Genomic DNA, 22,894 nt, shown 5'->3' with positions numbered 1-22,894 from the left:
GTGCGAAACGTTAAATGCTCTCGATTTGTGCTTTAATTAATTATTAGGTCTGTATTTTTTCGACGAAACGAACGTAAAGTGTTTAAAATGTCTAATAGAACGAAATTGACATTGTGAATATTTTAATTTTGGTGAGGCTATCAGGAACAGACCTGAAAATTACATTATTTAAAAATAATAATAATAATTGTTTTCGTCCCTGTAAAGGATGCGTTGACAATAAACAGACTTTGTCGTTAAATACATTCAGGCATTTTTTTAATAGGATTTTAATTATCGCACGGTTTAACCTCCACAAATGAAAAAAATCACCCGGTAGTGATTCACCTTGACGTCATTTTGTAGTCCATGCGATATTAGCAACTCACGGAGAATCCATTTGACGTGTAATGAAGGTGCTAAAAGCTATGTAACGAGGAAAATAAAGGGCACGGCTTCAAGGAGGACTCGTTCATTTAAATAATTCAGAGGGTAACTCCTCAAACATCGACCCTTCCAAAACCGAATTTTAAACTATCATCTGGCAAAAAAAAAAATGTTTTCCCTTTCAACGACGTTTCAACCACAGCTGGTAAGCCGGCAGGAGAGCTAGCTAGCTAGCTAGCTAGCTAGCTAGCTAATGTGTGACCTTTTGGCAACGTAACTGTATTTGACATTTGGATTACAATGCCTTTGGATAATTGTTATATATGAACAAAATGTTCTGTTTATCGTTTTTGGAAGTTTCTGCTCATCTGAATGTTAGCAGTTACGAGCTAGCGGAATAATCGTCGCTCGATCGGACCATTCTTGCGTCACACGTAGGTTCGTTCTTGAGGGGGGGGGGGGGGGGGGGTCACGTGTTGTTTATGTTTTGTGAAGAGTAGGCTCGAAAGGTTACAAGCAGGGTTATTAGCATGCTGCGTGGCGCATATGTCTGACGTAAGAACGCTTTTCGTTGTTAGCCTGAATAACAGCTGCGCTCCTGTCTGACAGATCCACTTTAGACCGGCTGAAACTGATTTCTGTTGAAAGACTTGTGCTTCTTGTGCTTCACCTCCGCCCTCCCCTCCTCTCCTCTCCTCTGTTCTGTCAGATGAATCTGCCTCTGAGCCAGCTCGTCAACGCCCTCCACTCCCTGAGGAACTCCGCCACAGCTTCTGTGCAGGCCCTGCAAAGAGACTCGACAGACAACGGCGCGTCTCTCAAAGAGGCGAGGCGGAGACCATTTTGCCATTTTTGTCTGACAAATGTTGAGAGTTTTACTTATGTCATCTTTCCTTCGTAGTCCAACGTGGATCTGAGGGATCTCGGCCTGTCGGAGGTCGGGGCGAGCGAGCTGGACGAGCTGGTCGGCAGGTTACTGCCTACGTTAGGACCAGGAGAAGCCCCTACTCAAGTTCCGACAGCATGGAGGACGAGTCACGTTTCTTCAGGCAGCTTTTTCCTCAACAAGCACGGTGAGCGGCTTTATTGTTTTTGAAGTTGAAGGATGCGAGACTATTAAAGGTAATGTGAAAACATTTTTTTTTTTTTGTCCGACAGGGTTTCTTCACACAAAATTGGGTGGCTTGGGCTCCCCGATATTCCACCGATCGTACCACAGTCCTCTAAAACAAGTTTTCTCAGAGCTGCAGTTACTTCCTGGTAAGAAATCCACTCTCATTGCACTCAGGATATGGCGTTCGACGTTTACGTGGTTTTCTCTGTGTCCAGTTTGCGTCCAGAATCGGGGTTTCAAGACACTCAAATCAAGAACCAGAGTAAAGGAAGCTGCTTATGACGGTCCGGTGGACTCTGAGCCCGACATATTCCCGAAGGTCCCGGAGAATTTGGGTCACGATTAAGTCATTCGGCGTCTGAAGAGGACGATTGCTTAAAAGCTCTCCGTGTGTCCCATCGCAGGGGTTGCTTCAGAGAGAAACGGGACTCGAAGCGCATTCGCTGGATCAAACGTTCAAACGGAGCGACTTCACATACGAGCAGCAGGTCGTCTTTAAGAGTGGATTCGCCGAGGGCGTAATGATGTCTCGGGAATTGAATCGGAAGGAAAGGAAGAAAGGCACGTATCGCAGCAGGTGTCCAACGCCGAGTCCGTCGATCCCGGGATCGATTCAATGAACTCCTTTGTCTCCGCTCTGTTCCCCACAGTCTCGCTGAGGAGAACCGGATATTTCCTCCTGCTCGTCTGCCTCGCCATTTATGGCTGGTCAAGAACCAATCAATATTTTTCGGGTAAATGCTCCTCGTCTGACGTGACGTTCAATTTGTTTCCCGTGCTTGCAACTAAACGCGCTGAGCGCCGGTGTTTATGGGATTTTGCAGTGATGTTCCGAACGGCGCCTGGCTCGGACTCTCCGCTCGGCTCCAACCAGATGAAGGACGTGACGTTTGAGCACGTCAAAGGAGTCGATGAAGCCAAGAACGAACTGCGAGACGTCGTCGAGTTTCTCAAGAATCCTCAGAAGTTTACTGCCCTGGGTGGAAAGCTGCCTAAAGGTCTTTGATCTTCTCTGCTGTAGTTCTTGCTAGCCCGAATCAGGATTCGAGCGGATCACTCTGGTCCCGTGTTGATTTCGTTGTTGCTGATTATTGGCTCCTTCTGCATTTTCTCTCAGGGATCCTCCTCATTGGTCCGCCAGGCACCGGGAAGACTCTTCTAGCGCGGGCCATGGCCGGAGAGGCCGACGTGCCGTTCTACCCCACCTCCGGATCGGAGTTTGATGAGATGTTTGTGGGCGTTGGGGCGAGCCGAATCAGAAACCTTTTCAGTAAGTTCCCTGAACGTGAGAATATGCGAGCGGCCCTTTTTAGGATGCATCTCGACAGGTACGATGCCTCGTTGTTGTTTTTGTTTTTTTTTGGTACGGCTTGCAGAGGAGGCGAAAGCGAACGCACCGTGCGTCATCTTCATCGATGAGCTGGACAGCGTCGGTGGAAGGAGGACGGAGTCTTCTCTTCATCCTCACGCCAGGCAATCGATCAACCAGCTGCTGGCTGAAATGGACGGGTCGGTTTCCTGGTTTTAACTCTTTAAAAACTGCTCAGTGTGAATAAAATGTGGGCCTCGCAGAACCTTTTGCTTCCTGTCATTAATGATTTGCTTTGTTGCAGGTTTAAACGAAACGAAGGCGTCATCGTTCTTGGCGGCACAAACCTTGCAGAGTCTTTGGATCCGTAGGTTTTTTTTTTTTTTTTTACGTTCATCTACAACCTTTTCTCGTCGTTCTGCTTCGATATGTGACGTTGACCTATTTTTTTGTCACACTGACTTTAAATATTTTATGTAAACTGAAAAGCATCCAGCAAAACAAAAATAGGGAAGAGAGAAATCTTCATCAAGACTTCATACATTTTTCTCCGTTTCTTTTTTGCAACCTAACCTTCCTTCTTAGAGCCTTTTTTTAAAACGCCATTTTACTTCTTCTCTTTAGGGCACTGCTAAGGCCAGGAAGGTTTGACGTACATGTCACGGTCCCTCGTCCTGATGTGAAAGGACGCACTGAAATTCTCGAGTGGTACCTCTCCAAGGTCAAAGTGGACCCCGGTGGGTCTCTGTGTATAATATCAGGGATGCATATTAAAATGTCTGACAAAGCAAAAAGGCAGCAAGCGTTTTTATCCTTGACTTGATTCCCATCAGCCTTTTTTAAAGCATTCAAAGCTGCATTCATTTGCAGTAAAGGGACGCCATTGTCTCCTGCCCCCCCCCCCTTTTTTTTAAAGGCATCATTGTCTTTTGTGTTTGCAGCTGTAGATGCAGAGATTATTGCTCGGTGCACGACGGGCTTCTCTGGAGCGGACCTCGAGAACCTGGTCAACCAGGCAGCCCTGAAGGCGGCCGTGGACGAGAGAGAGATGGTCACAATGAAGGAGTTGGATTTCGCCAGGGACAAGATCCTCATGGGTGAACAAGCAGATCTTTTCTTCATGCATTTCAAACGCTGGGCATGAATGGGAGCTTTTAATCCTCGTCACTCACGGTCCTTTTTTATTTTTGCCCTGTTCTCGCCAGGCCCCGAGAGGAAGAGTGTTGTCATTGACAATAAGAACAAGACCATCACCGCTTACCACGAGTCTGGTCACGCCATTGTTGCTTATTTCACCAAAGATGCAATGGCCATTAACAAAGCCACCATCATGCCTCGAGGAGCCAGTCTTGGACATGTGAGCCGGCGTCTTGTGGCTTAACCGTGTTTTTTTTGTGTGTGCCGCTTGTTCTCGTAACTGAGCTGAGCCGGATCATCCTGGTCTCTGTATTCCAGGTGTCCATGATGCCAGAGAAGGACGGCTGGCACGAGACCAGATCCCAGCTGCTGGCTCAGATGGACGTCAGCATGGGCGGCCGGGTGGCAGAGGAGCTGATCTTCGGAGCCGACTACATCACCAGCGGTGCGGGAATGCGGAATAAACCGTTGAATAGCCGGCACATTTAAAAACTTGCATTGCAAAAAGATGAACTGCGATTTGACCAGATATTTAAATATCATTTCTAGACGCACGCGTTTGTTTACACCCCCGGTCTCGCGCTTCTGCTTTCAGGCGCGTCCAGCGATTTTGACAGCGCAACCAAAGTAGCAAAAGGGATGGTGACCAAGTTCGGCATGAGTGACAAGGTAAACTTTAAAGATGCGATCGCGTCCGTTCGGAACACAAACATCTGTTCAATTCAGCCCATCTGAGGATGCGTTTCGCTGCAGCTCGGTGTCATGACCTACAGCGACGTAACGAAGCAGAGCCCGGAGACGCAGGCCGCCATCGAGCAGGAGGTCAGGCTCCTACTGAAGGTGAGCGTTCTCAAATCGACGCTGTAGCTTTGTTCAAATATTCTATTTCAAATTCAAACTCCTTTCATTTCCTCACAGGACTCATATGAACGTGCCAAAAACATCCTGAAGACTTACAACAAGGAGCACAAAACGCTGGCTGATGCCCTTCTAAGATACGAGACTCTGGATGCCAAGGAGATCCGGATGGTGCTGGAGGGGAAATCTCTGGACCACTAGACCCCTGGGGAGACATTGTAGATGTTTAATCATATGTGTGTATATATATATAAAGCTGTGCGATTGTGCACAGGCCTTTTGGAGGCATCTTTTTGTATCCCTCTTACTCTGTGTGAAGATGAAATGGAAATGTTTTTGTTTCACCCCTTTTATGGGTTTGCTTTCCCCTAATTTCCATTTCTCTTGTGTTTGAATGAGAGACGACTTGGGTTCACAATTTCTAAGCGCTTCACACTTTAATTATTAAAAATGACAGCGCGATCATCACAATATTTTTTTTTTAGGTCACATTTGGGGCTAAAATAACTTTTTAAAGCAAATGAATTTGACACAGATCCTGATTAATGAGATGATTTAATTGATGTGCTTATGTAGGATCCGTGAACATTGGAAAATACTTCCATATAGAATGTACTATTTGGCTGTCGTGTGCCGCTGTTCATTTTAGGGTTTCTTTTTCTCTAAATTGGGTCATTCCGCTTCATCTTCCATACACAATGTTGCTTCCTTAATTATTTAAGTGCCCAGAGATGTTTGCTTATTCTTTTTATTTTGTACTTATATAGCGATCAGCCCTCCTGTCCTACTCTGATGACAGCACAGACTGATAAATAAGGGAAAGTGTGTAAATAATGTAAGAGTGGAAATCGATTGATTTTGTGCTTCTCTTCTTTTGTATAAAGTCCATCTTGAAGCTCAAATAAACCCAAAAAGCGTGTCTCCCTCTTTCTGTTTCTCAAGACACTGAGCTCTTTCATCAGTCTCGCTGCTGCCTTTTAATGATCAACCTGTAATTACTGGGTTTAGTTTCAGACCTTTAACAAACCGGGGCATTATTGAGTCCGCTAGTGCCTTTCCAACATCTTTATAAAGGGAGTGCGGTGCAGAGGCAACCAATCAGGGCAAAACTCCGCTTTGCCATGGACAGGCTGGGAACTTCACCTCGGCTTCTGGAATAGAAGCCTCCAGTGCGTCTTGGCTCCCATCGAGATGGAGGAGGAGGAGGATGGCATGGCTGTTATTGGGATCGGATGCAATTTCCCTGGAGGTTTGACTTGCATTTTAAGTTTAGCTTGGTTTATTCCGCTTGTGCCAAAACGCAACTGTAACTGGGTTTGTGTGGTGGTGGATGTTTTAGGTGAGGGGTTGGACAATTTTTGGAGGGTTCTGTCGGAAGGGAGGAACTGTGCTGCTGATATTCCAGCAGAGAGGTTTGACGCCTCGCTCTGGTACAATGCAGAGGAAGGCAAGCCAGGAAGGACGCAGACGGCCAGAGCGGCTCTTATAGAGGGGTAAGGATTGTCTCACGAGAACAAATGTCCATCGTGCCACTGAGAGACGCTTGAATTATAATCTTTATATTTTAGGTTCAATGAGTTTGATCACAGGTTTTTTGGCATTCCTGAAGTCGAGGCGGACTTCATGGACCCACAGCAGAAACTCCTTCTGCAGTGTACGTACAGGGCATTGGAGGACGCGGGAGTGGCGATGGAAGACATCAGTGGAAGCAGAACGGGGGTTTACATCGGTGACAGCTGTTCCATGGTCAAATTGCAAGCCCGATTTTGTGATGCAGTTGTGACACGCGCTGTGCTTTTCTGACGGTGTTGCAGGTGTGATGAACAAGGACTATGAGATGATCCAAAATAACAACGCAGCTGCAATAACCCACTACAACGGGACGGGGACGGCAATGAGCATGGCTGCCAATAGGGTGTCCTTCACCTTTAATCTCACGGGCCCATCTTTTGCCATTGACAGTGCCTGCTCGTCATCTCTGGTGGCGCTACATCTAGCCTGCCAGGCTATCAGGCAAGGTATTAAATCAAGATTTCCCTTCCCTCTTTATTGTCGTGCCGGTCAAGGCATTGTGTTTTAAATATTTCAGCTTTCATTTCACTCTTTCAACTAGGAGACTGCCAGATGGCTCTTTGCGGCGGTGTCAGCTGCATAATCGAACCGAGAGTGTTCGTCGCTCTCAGCAAAGCGAGGATGATCTCACCGGACGGGACAAGCAAGCCTTTTTCCAGCCGTGCAGATGGCTACGGTAGAGGAGAGGGCTGTGGCGTCGTTCTCCTGAAGCCTCTGGCAGAAGTAAGCCATTGCAATTATTTCTCACAGTCATTTCAGATCGTTTATAGATTCCGTGCCGTGTGTGACATCGTGCTATTCTATATGATGAAGGCCATTAAAGACTGCAACAAAATATGGGGTGTCATCAGCAAAACAGCAGTCAACCAAGACGGTCACTCGGTCACCCCCATCACCAAACCATCCGTGGTTCAACAACAGGAGCTGTTGGAGAGGATCTACTCAGAGACTGACATTGCAAATGTCCAGTACATTGAGGCGCATGGGACTGGAACGCCAGTTGGGGATCCAGTAGAGGCAGAAAGCATCTCAAATGCCATCGCTAAAGCTAAACCGCCAGGTTCAGCCACGCTGCGGATTGGAACCGTGAAGGGCAACGTTGGACATACGGAATCTGCTGCAGGAGTGGCTGGACTCATTAAGGTACTCCTGATGGTTAAGCATGCAACTATAGTTCCTTCAGTTTCCTACTCAGAGGACAGTTCCAGTGTCGATGTAAAACGACTGGGCTTAAGTATTCCCACTGAAGCCGAAAGGTGGGAGGCAGGCGGATCGTTAGGACGGGTGGCTGGGATCAACAGTTTTGGGTTTGGCGGCACAAATGCCCATGCGATTGTAAGAGAGCACAGACAGACCAGCATTCCCACGCAGATTCCAAAATGTGGTTCGAATCTCTTTGCAATATCTGCAGAATCTGAGAAGTCATTTGTCCTGTCCATGGCTGACACTCACCAAAGGCTTCGTAGCGATCAAACAATTGACTTGCAGGCACTGTCATACACGTCCGCATGTGGGAGGAGTCATTCTAGGAACAGGTACAGGAAGGCATTCCTGGCATCTTCCCTCGACGATTTGCAACATCACCTGGCGTCTGCGGTGAAAACCAAATTTCAGGCAATAGGGTCTGATGTGCGAGTGTTTTTTGTGTTCTGTGGAAACGGAGTTGCCTACAGAGGAATGTGCAAGCAGCTACTGAGACGGGTTCCTGCTTTCAGGGATAAGATCCGGGAAGTTGAGAATCTCTTCCAGAGTCATAAAAGCATTAACATCGGTCAGTGGCTTGCTGCTGAGTGCGATAGCGATGATTTCAACAGACCAAACATCGTCCAGCCGCTCCTTTTTGCTATTCAAGTTGGCGTTGCCGCTCTCCTGAAGCAATGGGGCGTCAAACCTGACGCTGTGATCGGACACTCTGTCGGTGAGGTCGCCGCCGCTCAGTGCTCCGGCCTCCTGTCTCTTGAGGATGCTGTGAAGGTGTTGCACCACCGCAGCACTCTTCAAAGCAACGTAACAGGAGGGAAGATGCTTCTGGTTGGCAATGTGGCTGTGGAAAAAGTATTGGAAATACTTCCAGATTTTTCTGGAAAGATTTGTGTCGCAGCGTTCAACAGTCCCCAGTCCTGCACGCTGTCAGGGGATTCGGGTTCTATTGACGTCCTCCGTCAGAGGCTGTGGATCGACTTTCCTGAGAAGAATCTTTTCCTCCATGAATTAGATGTACCAACAGCCTATCACAGCCACATGATGGACCCTATACTAGAGGACATTGAACGAAGTATTGATCCTTTAGATGCCAACCAAATGGAATCCAAACTGTTTTCAACAGTGACTGGAGATTGTTGTTCCGATGGGGACTTCAGAACAGGCAAATACTGGGCAAGAAACATCAGAGAGCCCGTTTTATTTGAACAAGCACTCCGTGCTGCCGCTAAAGACGAGCAACCAAAGAGAAAGGCGGTGTTCGTGGAGATCGGACCTCGTAGGTCTCTCCAAAGGAGCATACATGAGACTCTGGGAAATAACGCCACAGTTCTTTCGTCAATCCAGCCAGAGAAAGATTATGACACAATCTTGTCTACTGTTGCAAAGCTCTTCGAATTAGGCATCAATGTTGACTGGCATCAGGTCTACAGGGGTTGTGAGACATTGCCCACAGCGTTTCCAGTCTATCAGTTCGTCAATACAAGAAAGGAATTGAATTTTGAAGCTGTGAGAAACGGTGATGAATCCCCTGCTTTTTCTTCTCATACGCTCATATCCCAAACGAGGCAGGGCAATAACGAATTCACGTGGACGCCATCGTTAGATACTGCACCGTATCTTTGGGAGCATAAAAACAACGGTGTCCCGATTGCGCCAGGGTCTTTCTATGTTGAATTAGCTTATGCCTCAATTGTGGCAATGTTAAAGCCAAAGAAACCGGTTTCTCAGCTCCAGCTCAGCATAAGGTTTGAGAGTCCATTTACTTTAAGCGCAAGCTCTCACCAGTTTAAAGTTATAGTGGATCACAGAGAGAATGAAGCTTCTTTTAAAATACAGTCTCCTGTTGCAACACATACCTCTGGCACATACAGGTGCACAGACGGCCAACCCCTGTTAGAGGAACCATTCATTTGTCTTGACATGATTTTCCAAAGGTGCAAAACAGTAATGAAACAAAGAGAAATATATTCAATTCTTTCACAGGCAGGTTTCGAATATGGCCCGATCTTCAAACAGATTGATGATGTGCATTTTGGAGACGAATTAAAGGAGGCTGTTGCTGCGATTCAAGTGCCTGGTGAACTTCTAAAGGACCTTCATGCCTATTTTATTCACCCAGTCTTATTGGACAATTTCATGCAAATGACAGCTGTGATCGCTATGAGACAGTTAAAGGCAAAGCATGGATTCCCCTCGGCTATTTGTAGCGTAGTCATTTCAAGACCACTGCAGGAGAAAATGGTCATGTATTTGCGAGCCACCAAAGAGACGCCAGACTTCCTCGAGGTATGTGGTAGCTTTTCCACCAAAGAGGGTCATGTACTGGTGGAACTTAAAGGGGTGAGGATCTCTTTTTTGGGCAATTGCTCAGAGTCTATGGAGTCACACTTCTTCCACAATGAAATGTTTGAAATTCCACACCAGAGCGACCTGCAAAATTGCCAAATCAAAGCTATAGTTTTTAAAGACCAACTTGGCATCGCAGAAAGACTCGGGCCATACATGCATCCAGATTCAACTCTCGTGAAGAGCAGAGAGCATTGGATGACAGAGCAGATTCGACATGTAGTCTTCCAGTCACTGAGCAACAATATGGATTTGGATAATGTCCTCTTCATTTGGGGTGCCGAAGACCTCAGCCACCTTTCATCTGAGAAGATACTACGTCGCTTGGCAACTTGTTGTGAGCTATTTCGTCAGATTGTTTTAGCTCTGAAAGACAGTCAACGCTCCTTTACTGTCCATGTCATAACCTACAGAGCGACAGACACAATCGTGGACCATGTCAATCCAGGTTTTGTCCTGTCTGGGATGACAAGGGCTTGTGCCGCAGAGATACCGGGTCTCTCTTTTCACCTTATTGACCTTGCTTCTGTAACCAGTGAGGACATTCAAATGTTGGTCCATGTAGTAAACACCTTTGAACAACACGAAGTCACAATCAGCAAGGGGCAAGCATTGACAGCAAACATAGAGCGGACGCCCATTAGGGTGGAGGGTTCCCGGGAAGAGGTTATGCAGCCAGTAGATGTGAACAACTTTGTTCTACAGACAACTGACCCATATAGCATGGCTCCTTTGTCCGCCATGGCCTCTGACTCCAATGTAAATGTTCAAGAAAAGTCAGTAGAGATTCAGTTGAGCAGAATATGTGTGCATTCCTCTGACTACTTTCCCGTCACCATTTCAAATATGAACTTCGGCAAGACAATGTATTGGAGTACGCACACATCACAGACCCACAAACTTCTCTCTTTAGATTTTACTGGCATTGTCAGAACTGTTGGGAAAGGGGTTTCTAACCTAAGAGTTGGAGATCAAATTGCCTCATGTTGCCCAATAACTGCCTCTGCGAGGATTATGATTCCTGAGGCTGTATGCTACAAGACAGAGACATTCCCGTTCCTGAAAGAGAATCCATGTGTGTCGTACTTCGTACTGGCATGGGAGATCCTGCAGCGAAAACTGCCCGAGGTTAAACGGCAGCGTAGGAAACTGATCATCGTCTCCTCTAGCTCAGCCTCCGCTCTGTTGAAAGTGTTGGCTCTGACAGCTAACAGGTCAGGCTGGAATGTCTCCTCTCTGGCACATCTCAGAGGTCAAACTCAACTCTGTGAGCAGAGTCACGCGCTTGTGTTTCTGCCCCCATTTGATCTCTCTTGGCAGGGCATGCGTGACATTGGTGGGCATGATCGACATGTTGTTTTTGTATGCAGCGATCTCATGTCATCGTCTCTTCCTGCAAACATGTTTGTGGTGAAAAATGAAGGCATTCATATCCACAAACTCGATGTGGCGAATGTTCTCCAGAGAGCCAATTTGCAAGCACAAAACAGGAAGATATCCAATTGGTTGCTGTCTTTACGTTTCGATGCGGCATCTCTACCTTTGAAGAGGGAAACCTTTCAGTTATTCAGCACAACAGAGCCTCAGACCAATGTCGAGTCCTACTTCACAACGAAGACAGTCAAACAAGTTGTTCTACATCATAGAGAATCTGACTGCCCCGTGTCTGATATCCCTTTGATGACAAGGCCTGGATTACTGTTTAAGCAAAGCTGCATTTATATTGTAACTGGGGGGCTCTCTGGTTTGGGACTTGAGACAGTAATATTCATTGCCAAAAATGGTGGAGGCTTTATTGCAACGCTGTCGAGAAGATGTCTGACTGATGAAAAGCGGTGTGAAATGGAAATCATTAAGCGAAGATATGGGGTGAAGATCATGAACGTCCAATGTGACGTTTCTGTGTCAGTGCAGGTAGTGGATGCAATCTCAGAAATTGAACAAACATTCCCCTCTTGTCCAATCAAAGGAGTGTTTCACAGTGCTGCAGTATTACACGACGCTTTGATCGAAAACCTTGATGAGCCCCTCTTCCGAAAGGTGCTGCAGCCCAAAGTGAGCGGAGCTCTAAACCTTCACTATGCAACTCTTCACAGCCAACTGGATTTCTTTGTGTGCTACTCCTCCATTTCTTCTTTCATTGGAAATCCATCACAATCTAATTATGCAGCAGCCAACTCCTTCCTCGACACATTCTGCCATTATCGGAGAAACCGTGGACTTGCTGGACAGTCCGTCAACTGGGGTCCTTTGAACCTCGGTCTCTTATTGAATAGAGAACATTTCCAAAATTTCCTAGAGGCAAAAGGGATGATGGTAATGGATGGGTGTGACATTCACGAGGCTCTTGAAAGGTGTCTCCTAATGAACAGGCCACAACAAGTCATATGCAAGTTCAACTTCAAAACTCTGAACGTTCATGTACTTTCCCAAAACGCATCCCTCAGAGAGCGGCTGTCTGCTTTGGTGGAAATGGAGCTAAAAGATTTGACAAATGAATCCGGGGTTCAGCTTTCATTGTCCCCAGACAAAAGTTTGAGAAACATTGTCAGTGACATCAGCAATATGAGTGTAGATGATCTGGATGACGACGCAGCTCTGTGGACACTGGGCATTGACTCTCTGCTGGCCATGACTCTGCAGAATAAACTTTTTCAGGAGACGGGTGTGAACGTACCTTTGGTTAGATTATTGGATCCCAACAGCACACTGGCCACTTTGCAAACTGCAGTTAATAATGGATAATTGTATAGGCTAATTGATATCATGAACATGAAAGTTTTTTTTTTATGCAAATATTAATTCACTTCAGTTTTTTCATTGTTTGCTGTATTCTTGATTATGAAATCCTGTAATTGTATTTTGCAGTTAGAAACTATACTGTATGTTATCCCTCTTTGTACCCACTTGGCTCAGTCACATGTTGAATGCAGTGTTGAAAGTCTTGTGATTTTTATTCTAATAACTTTCTATTAAAGAGCTGCACAATAACTTATTACTGTTGTTAATTCAGTTGTAGGTTAGTGAAATAAATGTTTTGCATAAATGCTTGATCATGTGTTAAATCATGTTGCTGATTTACATTTTTATTTTGAAAAAGTTGTCAAGGGAAAATTGTAGCTGCTTTTCAGATGTGTGAATAAAATGTGTTCAAAATGGCAGCATCGGTTGGAACGCCTCATTACACGAATGTGTTGTAAATGTAAAATCAAATGTTAGAAACAGGCCTTGACAAAAGAGAGAACACAAAATTAATTACTAAAAATAAATTTATTTTACATATTAGCAGTTAGCAGGGAGAGACACGCTAGTTTTGACACAAGACGAGGTGAGCCGAATCACCTGATTGACCCAGTTCCACGAATCAGACTCCTGGAAGCTTAGATCTGAACATGCATGCAGTCATCACAAAAGAGCAAGTTGTTTTTTTGCGCTATGAAGAGGCAAAAACATATTATATTATGAAATATTTTGGCCTGAAAACAAGAATGAATTTGTTTCTTTGAAGCAAAAAGTAAGAATGTTTTGTCCATGTTTTGTCTATGAACCAAGAGAGAGGAGTGAAATAAACAGATAAGATCATCTGACTTCAGCATTATGTGAACACAACTTTACAGACCCAGATATTTACAGACGAGCTTTAAAGTTACAAATTCATCGCACTTAAGTAAATAAATAGAAAAAAATCTACTTAATTTACATAGATGAGAATTTACCAACCAATGAATTCCATGTCTTCTTTGCGAACATTTCCCAAAACACAATGAAATATTGAAAACTGGGCACGTATCTAAAACAGTGGGTAAAATAACAATGCATATTCAAAATACAATACCCAAAAGAATACAGCTATTCATTTACAATAAAGACAGCAAAATAAAAAAATTACTGAAAGGATGGTGTTATTTTGCAAGTGCTTGCTATTGAATTCAATGACAAAATCTTTTGTACTTTTTACAATCTAGTAGAAAGCGCAGTCGTGTCTCCAACTGAAAGAGACTCTCGGTCGTCTCTTAAAGTTTCACCTTCACCTCCCTCAGTCAGCACAGCTATAACTGTTGATAGAGTGGCATTGGGGTCCAACAGTTTCACCAAGGGAACATTCACACCCCTCTCCCGAAAAATGCGATTCTGCAGAGTCATGGCCTGCATCGAGTCAATGCCCAACGATGAAAGAGGCGTTTCATCTTTCAGATCACTTTTACCAATGCCAATGGTTTCACTGAGCAGAGAGATGGTGTACTCTTTTGGTGAAACATGTTCACTTTGTTTATTTTCAGAATCTGTCTCCTTGGACTTTTGGAAAGCCTCTTCCACCAATGCAGACAGACGCAGGCTTAGGGCCACATTTTGAGAGAGGATGTTATACCGGATGTTCCTGAAATGAAACCTGCAAACAGCCTGATGAGGTCGATTGAGCAAGAGGCATTGCTCCAGACTTTTATAAATCTCAGCCACATCAAGAACCATCATTCCCTTTGCCTCCAAAAATCTCTGGAAATGCCCCTTGTTCAAAAGGAGACCGAGGTTGAGAGCACCCCAGCTGATGGACTGTGCAGGCAGGCCAAGCTTGCGCCGATACTGACAGAACATATCGAGGAATGTGTTGGCTGCTGCATAATTGGTTTGTGATGCATTTCCCAGGAAAGACGAGATGGACGAGTAACACACAAAATAATCCAATTGACAGTGCTGTGTTGCAAGGTGCAAATTCAATGCACCATTCACTTTGGGTTTGAGGACTTTCTCATAAAGAGACCTGTCAAGGGTCTCAATCATCCCATCATGCAAGACAACAGCACTGTGAAACACCCCTTTGACTGGACAAGAAGGGAATTTCTGACCAATAACACTGATAACTTTGTGCACAGACTCAGACACAGATACGTCGCACTCTATGGCAGTGATGAGATTTCCACACTGTTTCTCCACCTTATGGATCTGTTGCTCCACTTCTGGTGTGGGCTTACTCCTTGAGAGTATAACAACATACCCACCACCTCTTTGGGAGATGAATTTGATGGTTTCGAATCCCAAACCAGATAGACCACCTGCCACAATGTATACTGCCCTCTTTCGGAAAAGCTGTTTTTTTGTTGGAAGCAGTGGGATTTCAGACAGGTCACCATCGACATCTTTATCCAAAGCCACAACAACCAACTCCTTTGAGTTGAAATAAGATTGTGGTTTCTCCAAATTAAGTCCCTTGATGTTTTCAGTTTTCACACTTTGAAAGATCAAGCTTTCCAGGTAAAACTTTCTGCTCAAGGCCAAGGACTTCAGCCAGCGGTAAATGCGTGGCCTTTGTACGCTCAAGAACCCTTTTTGTAGAATGACTGGCATTTGAATTGTCTGCACATGAACACTTTCCTTTACAATTTGGAGCACATCTTTAGCAAGAATACACTGAGATTCACAAATCAAGACAACATGTTGGACACCAGGAATGTTGCAAATGTTAGCAATCAAAGATTCATCAAATGGAGGCAAGATGACAAATGCATCTATTTGATTTACACCAACAAAAGAGCCATTGCATTGTGTGCCACCAATCACATTCCAACCTGACTTGCAAGAGGTGAGTTCCAAGATTTTGGCCAGAGCAGAATCCGGCATGGAGGAAATGATTCCTAGATTATGTCTGGTTCTGGGCAAGGCTCGATGCAGAATCTCCCATGCTAGTACAAAGTAGGAAACACAGGGTGTCCTTTCAAGGAATGGGAACCGCTTGGTGCTGTAGCACACATCCTCTGGAACTTTGACTTTGCTGGCTGCCACCACAGGATAACAGGAAGCAACATAGTCTCCAACTTTCAGTTTCCTGACATCTTTTCCAACTGCAGTAACAACACCACTAAAATCAAGAGCAAGAAGATTGTGGGTCTGGGAGGAGTGTTTGTTCCAGTAGAGTGTATGGCCAAATTTAAGATGTGATGCACTTACAGGGAAGTAATCAGATGAGTGAACACATATCTTGGTGAGCTGAATCTCAACTGATTTGTCATTTATTTGTTGGGTCTCCTCCTCAAGGAGAATGCCACTGAGTTGAATCATATTATGTGCATCTAGTGTCTGAAGGACGCAGGACTCAATCATCGCAGAGGAAATGTTTTCTTCAGACGTGTCAATGATTCCAGGTGGAGTACGGACAATGTACGGTTTCAGAATCTGCCCGTTTTTTATGACCAACTCTGGGTACTTGTTGCAAGGACATGATCTTAGCACTTTAGAAAGAGCTGCGATGTCCTCAGCAGATGTAGTGCTTATATCAATCAACTGAAATGAAAGCTCTGGTATCTCTGCAGCAAATGACCTTGTCATGCCTATGACAGCAAAACCTGGACTTACATGATCCACCGTGATGTCGGATGAGCAGTATGTTACAGCTCTGATGGAGTGTGGGAAGTGAATTTGCTTTAGCTCATGAACTATTTGACGAAAAATCTCACAGCAATTCACCAAATTCTCCAGGACAAGATCAGCTGCAAGTGATGTGAGGTTCTCTTTGCCCCACAAAAACAAGACCTCATCAAAGTTTTTCTCAATATCTGTTATATTGAGATTTGCTAACAGAGAAGGAAACCCGTGGCTCAGGATATCTTTTGCATGTGTGAAGGAAACATACCTAGACTTAGAGTCCAAATATTGTTGAAGGCCTTTAGAAATCCCTATATGATCACAGAAGACCAAGGCTTTAGGAGGAGATGAAGATGGGGTGCTTTCAGGAATGACATTAAAGGCATTATGGTAAAAGTACTCCTCAACTACATGAGAGCGACTGCCAAGGTACTTGACTATCACATGCTTAACCTCAACCAAAACTCTTCCTTCCTTATCTGCAAAGCAGCCACAAACCTCAAAGTGATCAAGGCCCACATTAATTGCTCGCAGATAGACAATCATTTCATCTTGCAAAGGTTCAAACACGGTCAAACTGCCTATTTTGGCAGGAAAGCCTGGTCTACCAGCAAAAACATGCTCAACTGTAACTGGAAGAAGCTGCATCAGAAAATCCAACATTACAGGATGAATGCAGTAGTCATGTAGCTGAGACTGCAGCTCTTCTGGAACTCTGACAATTGCATAGGCTTCCTTAAGATCTTCTCCATAATGTACGTCCATCTTATTCTGGAAGACATCTCCATACTGAAAGCCTCCTTGGGAAAGAAACCAATAGAATTCCTGGGTGCTCACCACTGATTTGCACCTTTTGTAAATGGAGCTTAGTGAAATACACTGCTCCTCAATCAGCCTCTCTTTCTTTGAAACCACTGTGCCTGATGCATACAATGCAGATGGGGAACGTACCTTGAACAGAGTTTCTTCCTTTGTTTGCTCAAGTTGTACCTTCATCTCAGGTGAGTTCAGGCTGAAAACAAATGGACTGTGAAAACTGACACTGAGCTGCACTGACCTGAGTGGCACTTTTGGTTTGGCACTTTCCATGAATGCAGCCAAACCCAACTCAGCATAGAAGGCACCAGGGATGATGGGTACACCATTGTGTTTGTGCTCTTTCAGGTAAAAAGAAGAGTCAGACTTCAAATCGCAGCTGAAAACATTACTTTCACTTCCTGTTTGACAAAGAATGGGATGGCTACCCCCTTTGTTGTTCTGTGCTGCTCCAATAACGACATCTCTGTCTGAGCAATCAAACTGGTATTTTGGGATTGGTAATGGCAATGCCTCATGGCCTTTGTAGAAGGTGTTCCAATTCACATGGACCCCCTGTTCGAACAGCTTGGAGACAACAGTTATTATTGTTTCATGATCTTTCCCTGGCTGCAGAGATGCAAGAACAACAGTGTCATTAGTTAGAGATTCTATGATGTTTCTTTGCAGTGCTCTTCTTGGCCCAATTTCCACAAAAACTGCATTCTTCTTCCCCTTAGCGGCTGACTTTACTGCCTGCTCAAAAGCTACAGGCTCACGAATGTTTCTTGCCCAGTATTTCCCTGAGCAGAAATCACCCTGCTGGACTTCCTTGCCTGTCACTGTCGAGAACAAGGTTGATTCAGTATCATTCACCTGTAAAGAGCCAATTGTTTCCACTATTTCTGGCAGAATCGGGTCCATCATGTTGCTATGGTAAGCAGCATTGATATCCAGTACCCGAAGGAACAGGTTAGGACTATTAACTGAGGTACTTAGCTCTTTGTAGAAGCTCTCAATTGCTTCTGCATCACCCGAGAGGGAGCAGGACTGAGGGCTGTTGAAAGCAGCAATGCAAATTTTACCAGAGAAGCGAGGAAGATGAGCAGCTACCTCTGACACAGCCATGTTGCTGATCACAAGCATTTTTCCACCAGTAACTTTGTTCTGGAGAGTGCTGCGGAAATAAATCACTTTAATGGCATCTTCAAGAGACAAAAGTCCAGAACAGTGTGCAGCTGCAACTTCGCCAACAGAGTGTCCAAGTATCGCATCTGGATTGACACCCCAATGTCTGAGTAAGGTGGCGATGCCAACTTGGAGAGCAAAGAGGAGAGGCTGGGCAACATGTGGCATTTTGAATTCACAGTGCTCAAACTCGCTCTCAAGTGTTTCCAAGATGTTCAATGTGCTTAGTCTTTGGAAAAGTTTAGCAATCTCTTGGATTTTATCCCTGAAGACAGGCTCATGTTTTAGGAGTTCTTTGCACATGCCATGGTAGGTTACTCCATTTCCACAAAAGACATACACTAACCTTGCGTCTAAGTAAGATGGGTGAGCATTTTTGCTTACAGTGGCCCTTAACTTCTCTTTCAGATCAACTAAAGACGATACCACTATGGCCTTCCTGTATTTATGTTTTCGATGGCTCCTCCTACAAGCTGATGTGTACAACAAAGAATCTAGATCAACTTTGCTGCCTTTATCAAGCTGTTTAATGGTGTCTTCCATCATTAGAGTAAGAGACTTTGGTGAATTTGCTGACATAACAAAGTACTTTGCACTTTTTTCATTATGCTTTTTCCCAACACAAGACTGTTTGTGCTGTTTGACAATGGCGTGTGCGTTTGTTCCCCCAAAGCCAAAATTGTTCACTCCTGCAATCCTTTCCCCTGAGGATTCCCACTTTTCTGCTTCCTTAGGAATTTTGATATTCAGTGCTTTGGCATCTACACTGGCAGTCTCCTCAGAGTAGAAAGCTGACGGAACAATGGTCTCATGCTTCATCATGAGCAGAACTTTAATGAGTCCAGCCACTCCAGCGGCAGATTCTGTATGTCCAATGTTGCTCTTCACAGAGCCAATCCGAAGTGTCTCTGAACCAGGAGGTTTGGCTTTAGCAATTGCATTTGAGATGCTTCCTGCCTCTGTTGAGTCTCCAATTGGGGTTCCAGTCCCATGTGCCTCAATGTACTGGACCTTTGCTAAGTCTGTCTCTGAGTAGATCCTTCGCAGGAGTTCCTCTTGTTGTGTCATGGAGGGTTTGGTGATTGGAGTCACTGAGTGTCCATCTTGGTTGACGGCTGTTTTGCTGATGATACCCCATATATGGTCGTGATCTTGTATAGCCTGTGTAGCAACAAGAGTATTGAAAAATTTGTTTTTTAGTCTTTGTCTACATCATGACAAATTGCTTGCAGTACAGAAATAATAGAAGCAAGGGATCTGCTGACATTTGTGAGTCTTTTTCAGACCTTTTAACATTTAATATGCTTAGTTATATCACGTCAATACTGGCCTCAGTGGTCAGGCCAACCATGATGTATGGCTTAGAGACAGTGGTTCTGAGGAAAAGACAGGAGGTGGAGCTAGAAGTGGCTGAGATGAAGATGCTGAGGTTCTCTTTGGGAGTGACCAGGTTGGACAGGATTAGAAATGAGGAATTAAGCAGGACAGCAAAGGTTAGATGTTTTGGAGATAAGGTCAGAGAGGACAGACTTCGATGTTTTGGCCATGGCCCGGGGACAGATACGGACTATATCGGTAGAAGGATGTTGAGGATGGAACTGCCAGGGAACAGGGCTAGAGGTCGACCCAGGAGAAGACACATGGACGTAGTGAGGGAGGACATGACATTGGCTGGTGTTGGGTAGGGAGATGCAAAGGACAGGGTGAAGTGGAGAAGGTTGATTTGCTGTGGCGACCCCTCACGGGACAAGTAGAAGGTACAGTAGTAGTTATATCATGTCAATTAGCCACGAGGACATAGGGACAAAGTTGAAATATTTTATTACTCAGCATAATCTTACCTTTTCCAGAGGCTTCAGCAGAACAACCCCACAGCCATCACCTCTGCCATAACCATCTGCCCTGTTGGAAAAGGCTTTGGTCGTCCCATCAGGTGAGATCATCTTTGCCTTACTGAGAGCAACAAACACTCTTGGTTCTATTATGCAGTTGACTCCTCCACAAACAGCCATGTCACAATCGCCTGACAAGAAGACACAGATTTTATAACCTTGACCAATAAAATCCACCTTTGTGATTAAACCATGATGCCGCAGCACTGCTTCCCACCGTGGTTCATGATACACACCTTGTTTAATGGACTGGCAGGCAAGATGAAGCGCTACGAGCGACGATGAGCAGGCACAGTCTATGGCTAGTGACGGTCCAGTGAAGTTGAAAATGAAAGACACCCTGTTTGCTGCAATACTCATAGCCAGTCCTGTGCCTGTCCAGTGGTTGATCACACTTGGGTGCATGTGTGCAGCATTTGTCTCATAATCTCTGTTCATTAGACCTGCAATAAAAGTGCAATAAAACCTGGTTGTTGTTCTTTCTGATTTCTGATCAGTTATATAATTGAGGGTACTGTAATAAAACTAGATAGAGAATCAAATTGTTGGAAATGTTTTTTTATCAACTTGAATAAACTTACATGTATTTCAGTCGAAATGGAGTTAACATTCCTGATATTACGCATAAATTAAAGCAATACCAACACATAATTATTGATTTACCAAAAAACACTCCTGTCCGGGTCCCACTGGCATCCTCCATTGGAATTCCAGCATTCTCTAAAGCCCTGTAGACGCACTGAAGCAGCTGCTTCTGCTGAGGGTCCATTTGTTCCACCTCACTGTCAGTGATGCCGAAGAACTTGTGGTCAAATTCATTGAACCTGAAATCATTCAAATCATTACATCAAATCTCGAGCAGAGAGCACAAAAGTTGAATTCAGCTCGGTTTTCTGGTATCTATAATCGTCCATTGCAATTGCTGATGATTTATTAGTTTTACGTCAGCATTTCTATTCATATATATTTTTGTAGCACCAAAGGAAACAAGAAAAGTCTTAGTCCTGGAAACATTCAACTGATTCAGTGACAATTTAAAGGGAAGAAATATGCGGAAACCCAATCTAACCAAAGGAATAAATAAAGGTATCTAAATCGTGTAATTAATATGCTTTAAAGAACATACCCATCAATAAGTGCAGCCTTGGCTGTGCGGGATTTACCAACTTTGTTGTCATCAGGGTCATACCAGATGGATATGTCAAATCTCTCTCTTGGAATGGGCACAGAGCAGTTCCTCCCTTCTAACAGAACCTTCCAGAAGTTATCAAGCCCTTCTCCTGTGTTGGAAAGATAGATAGATAAATAATATATGATATTTAATAGCTCCTTTAAATCAGGAGAAACATCGTTTCAGGAAATTATGATCATTTCAAAGTTCATTTGAAAAAAATAAATATCCTTAAATACAATTTCATTTATAATTTAACAAAGGCCTGACAGAAAAAAATAGTAAAAGCCAGATCTGTCAATGCAACAAAAATAAATATTCCAACCAGATAGAGGGAGGAGGAAGGAGGTTGAGAACAGCTTGCAGAGAGTTTGTGTGCTTTGGTAGTCTGTTTTGGACTATTTTCCATATCAGTGGTTGCATATCAGTAGTCACTGATTTCCGATTACGGACATTGGTCTAACTGATGCCACCCTTGGCTTGAACACCACCTTGATTTAACGATGCTGATTTCGGGACACCGACTGAAAGAACAGAGCTAGGCGGCTAGCCTACCTCTAGCTAGCTAGGCGACATTACAGACCACATGCCGGTATTTAAAGTATTTGATTGTAATTGTAGGAATAACAGAGATAAACAAAAAACTATACAGACAAATAAGGACTGATGAATCGATTGCTGGGCTAAAGCATGAACTAGCATCACTGAACAGGGACATCATAAAGTAGCTAATGCAGAAAGCGCTTGTGGCTTATTTTCATTAATATTCAGGTTGCTATATAATAAATATTGTTAATTGGAGCTATGGTTCAATTGTAATAAATTATCTTTAAATGTTTGCAAGACAAAGTTCATGTTATTTGTGCATGTTAAACACGCAGTTGCAGATTGAAATTGGTGGAAAATTAGGCATAACAGTAACAAATAAGGTGATGCGTGGTTGGATGTTTGTATACTGTGTATACGCGTACATTTGATCAATTACAGTATAAGAGGGGGTGGAAGTAAATAAGTTTTACTTCTTCTCACTCCTTTTCAGATATGTTTTGTTTATGTTCTATGATTCGTTTCATATTTGTTTCCTTTTGCCAGATTTATTCTGATATTCTTTCTGTGTTTTGCATAATTGTTATGTTAACATATTCGAAATAAACAAACAAATACAACAAATATATATATAAAAAAAAAGAGAAAGAAAGAAGCTCCCGCTTACCGCCGGGAAAATTGCATCCAATTCCAACCACTGCAATACCATCTTGAGCTTCTTCCATTGTGACTAAACATCACTGAAAAGGACAAATCAAAAATATTTACTGCATCATCCTGTCAGCATCGCTGTTTTCAAGCCGTCCAGAATTTAATGTAAATTAAACTGTAATCAGTCCACATTTGTCACAAGTCAGTGCATCCCTATATCCATACCGTTCACACGTTTCCCCGGTCACAGCGTCACTCTAGCTCTTGCGGGCGATCTTAAAGCCTGCTTCTGCTCTTTATTAAACATTAATGATTGATTGCATCCGTGTCCATGGAGATGAAGGACTTCAGTGAACACATTTATGGTCCCTTGCGAATGATTAGACCAA

The 22,894-nt window shown here is 44.1% G+C and overlaps 3 protein-coding genes across 4 annotated transcripts; 2 read left to right on the top strand and 1 right to left on the bottom strand.

The window, feature by feature from the left end:
* The first annotated feature begins 449 nt into the window (after positions 1-449).
* Positions 450-5,703, top strand: LOC137916066 (ATP-dependent zinc metalloprotease YME1L1-like). Of its 2 annotated transcripts, XM_068759186.1 has the most exons (18): positions 450-571; positions 1,076-1,192; positions 1,268-1,439; positions 1,525-1,626; positions 1,696-1,799; positions 1,885-1,981; positions 2,131-2,214; positions 2,305-2,478; positions 2,598-2,750; positions 2,857-2,989; positions 3,094-3,156; positions 3,414-3,526; positions 3,731-3,886; positions 3,995-4,146; positions 4,245-4,371; positions 4,522-4,595; positions 4,680-4,766; positions 4,845-5,703. In XM_068759186.1, exons 1-18 carry the CDS (start codon positions 536-538, stop codon positions 4,983-4,985), a joined length of 2,085 nt encoding a protein of 694 aa, XP_068615287.1. In that variant the 5' UTR covers positions 450-535; the 3' UTR covers positions 4,986-5,703. The 2 variants fall into 2 exon arrangements, with proteins under 2 accessions (XP_068615287.1, XP_068615286.1); XM_068759185.1 differs by having other exon boundaries at positions 1,885-2,041; positions 2,131-2,478.
* Positions 5,704-5,975: 272 nt separating this feature from the next.
* Positions 5,976-13,075, top strand: LOC137916070 (mycocerosic acid synthase-like polyketide synthase). Its single transcript, XM_068759189.1, has 6 exons — positions 5,976-6,033; positions 6,124-6,277; positions 6,353-6,513; positions 6,599-6,802; positions 6,898-7,079; positions 7,170-13,075. Exons 1-6 carry the CDS (start codon positions 5,976-5,978, stop codon positions 12,648-12,650), a joined length of 6,240 nt encoding a protein of 2,079 aa, XP_068615290.1. The 3' UTR covers positions 12,651-13,075.
* Positions 13,076-13,859: 784 nt separating this feature from the next.
* LOC137916071 (phthioceranic/hydroxyphthioceranic acid synthase-like) lies at positions 13,860-22,579 on the bottom strand. The gene is made up of 6 exons (XM_068759190.1): positions 22,522-22,579; positions 21,264-21,417; positions 20,801-20,961; positions 20,374-20,580; positions 20,087-20,268; positions 13,860-19,406 (listed from the first exon to the last, which is right to left on the bottom strand). The coding sequence occupies exons 1-6, from the start codon at positions 22,577-22,579 to the stop codon at positions 13,860-13,862; spliced, it is 6,309 nt and encodes a 2,102-aa protein (XP_068615291.1).
* Between the last annotated feature and the right edge of the window lie 315 nt (positions 22,580-22,894).

This window comes from Brachionichthys hirsutus, unplaced genomic scaffold (genome assembly GCF_040956055.1).
Source record: "Brachionichthys hirsutus isolate HB-005 unplaced genomic scaffold, CSIRO-AGI_Bhir_v1 contig_434, whole genome shotgun sequence".
NCBI classification, from domain to species: domain Eukaryota; kingdom Metazoa; phylum Chordata; class Actinopteri; order Lophiiformes; family Brachionichthyidae; genus Brachionichthys; species Brachionichthys hirsutus.
The sequence above is the reverse complement of the archived record's forward strand: the minus strand, read 5'-3'. Positions and strand labels throughout refer to the sequence as shown.

What these genes read in the sequence shown, in the direction of transcription:
- LOC137916066 (XM_068759185.1), top strand. Translation starts at nt 536, where the DNA reads ATGTTTTCCCTTTCAACGACGTTTCAACCACAGCTG. An exon ending in CTTTTTCCTCAACAAGCACG is followed by an intron (nt 1,440 to 1,524) that starts GTGAGCGGCTTT and finishes TTTGTCCGACAG; the next exon opens with GGTTTCTTCACACAAAATTG. An exon ending in CTTGCAGAGTCTTTGGATCC is followed by an intron (nt 3,157 to 3,413) that starts GTAGGTTTTTTT and finishes TCTTCTCTTTAG; the next exon opens with GGCACTGCTAAGGCCAGGAA.
- LOC137916070 (XM_068759189.1), top strand. Translation starts at nt 5,976, where the DNA reads ATGGAGGAGGAGGAGGATGGCATGGCTGTTATTGGGATCGGATGCAAT. An exon ending in CTGCCAGGCTATCAGGCAAG is followed by an intron (nt 6,803 to 6,897) that starts GTATTAAATCAA and finishes TCTTTCAACTAG; the next exon opens with GAGACTGCCAGATGGCTCTT. An exon ending in TCCTGAAGCCTCTGGCAGAA is followed by an intron (nt 7,080 to 7,169) that starts GTAAGCCATTGC and finishes TATATGATGAAG; the next exon opens with GCCATTAAAGACTGCAACAA.
- LOC137916071 (XM_068759190.1), bottom strand. Translation starts at nt 22,579, where the DNA reads ATGGAAGAAGCTCAAGATGGTATTGCAGTGGTTGGAATTGGATGCAAT. An exon ending in AAGGCTGCACTTATTGATGG is followed by an intron (nt 20,962 to 21,263) that starts GTATGTTCTTTA and finishes GAATGATTTCAG; the next exon opens with GTTCAATGAATTTGACCACA. An exon ending in CTGCCAGTCCATTAAACAAG is followed by an intron (nt 20,269 to 20,373) that starts GTGTGTATCATG and finishes TCTTCTTGTCAG; the next exon opens with GCGATTGTGACATGGCTGTT.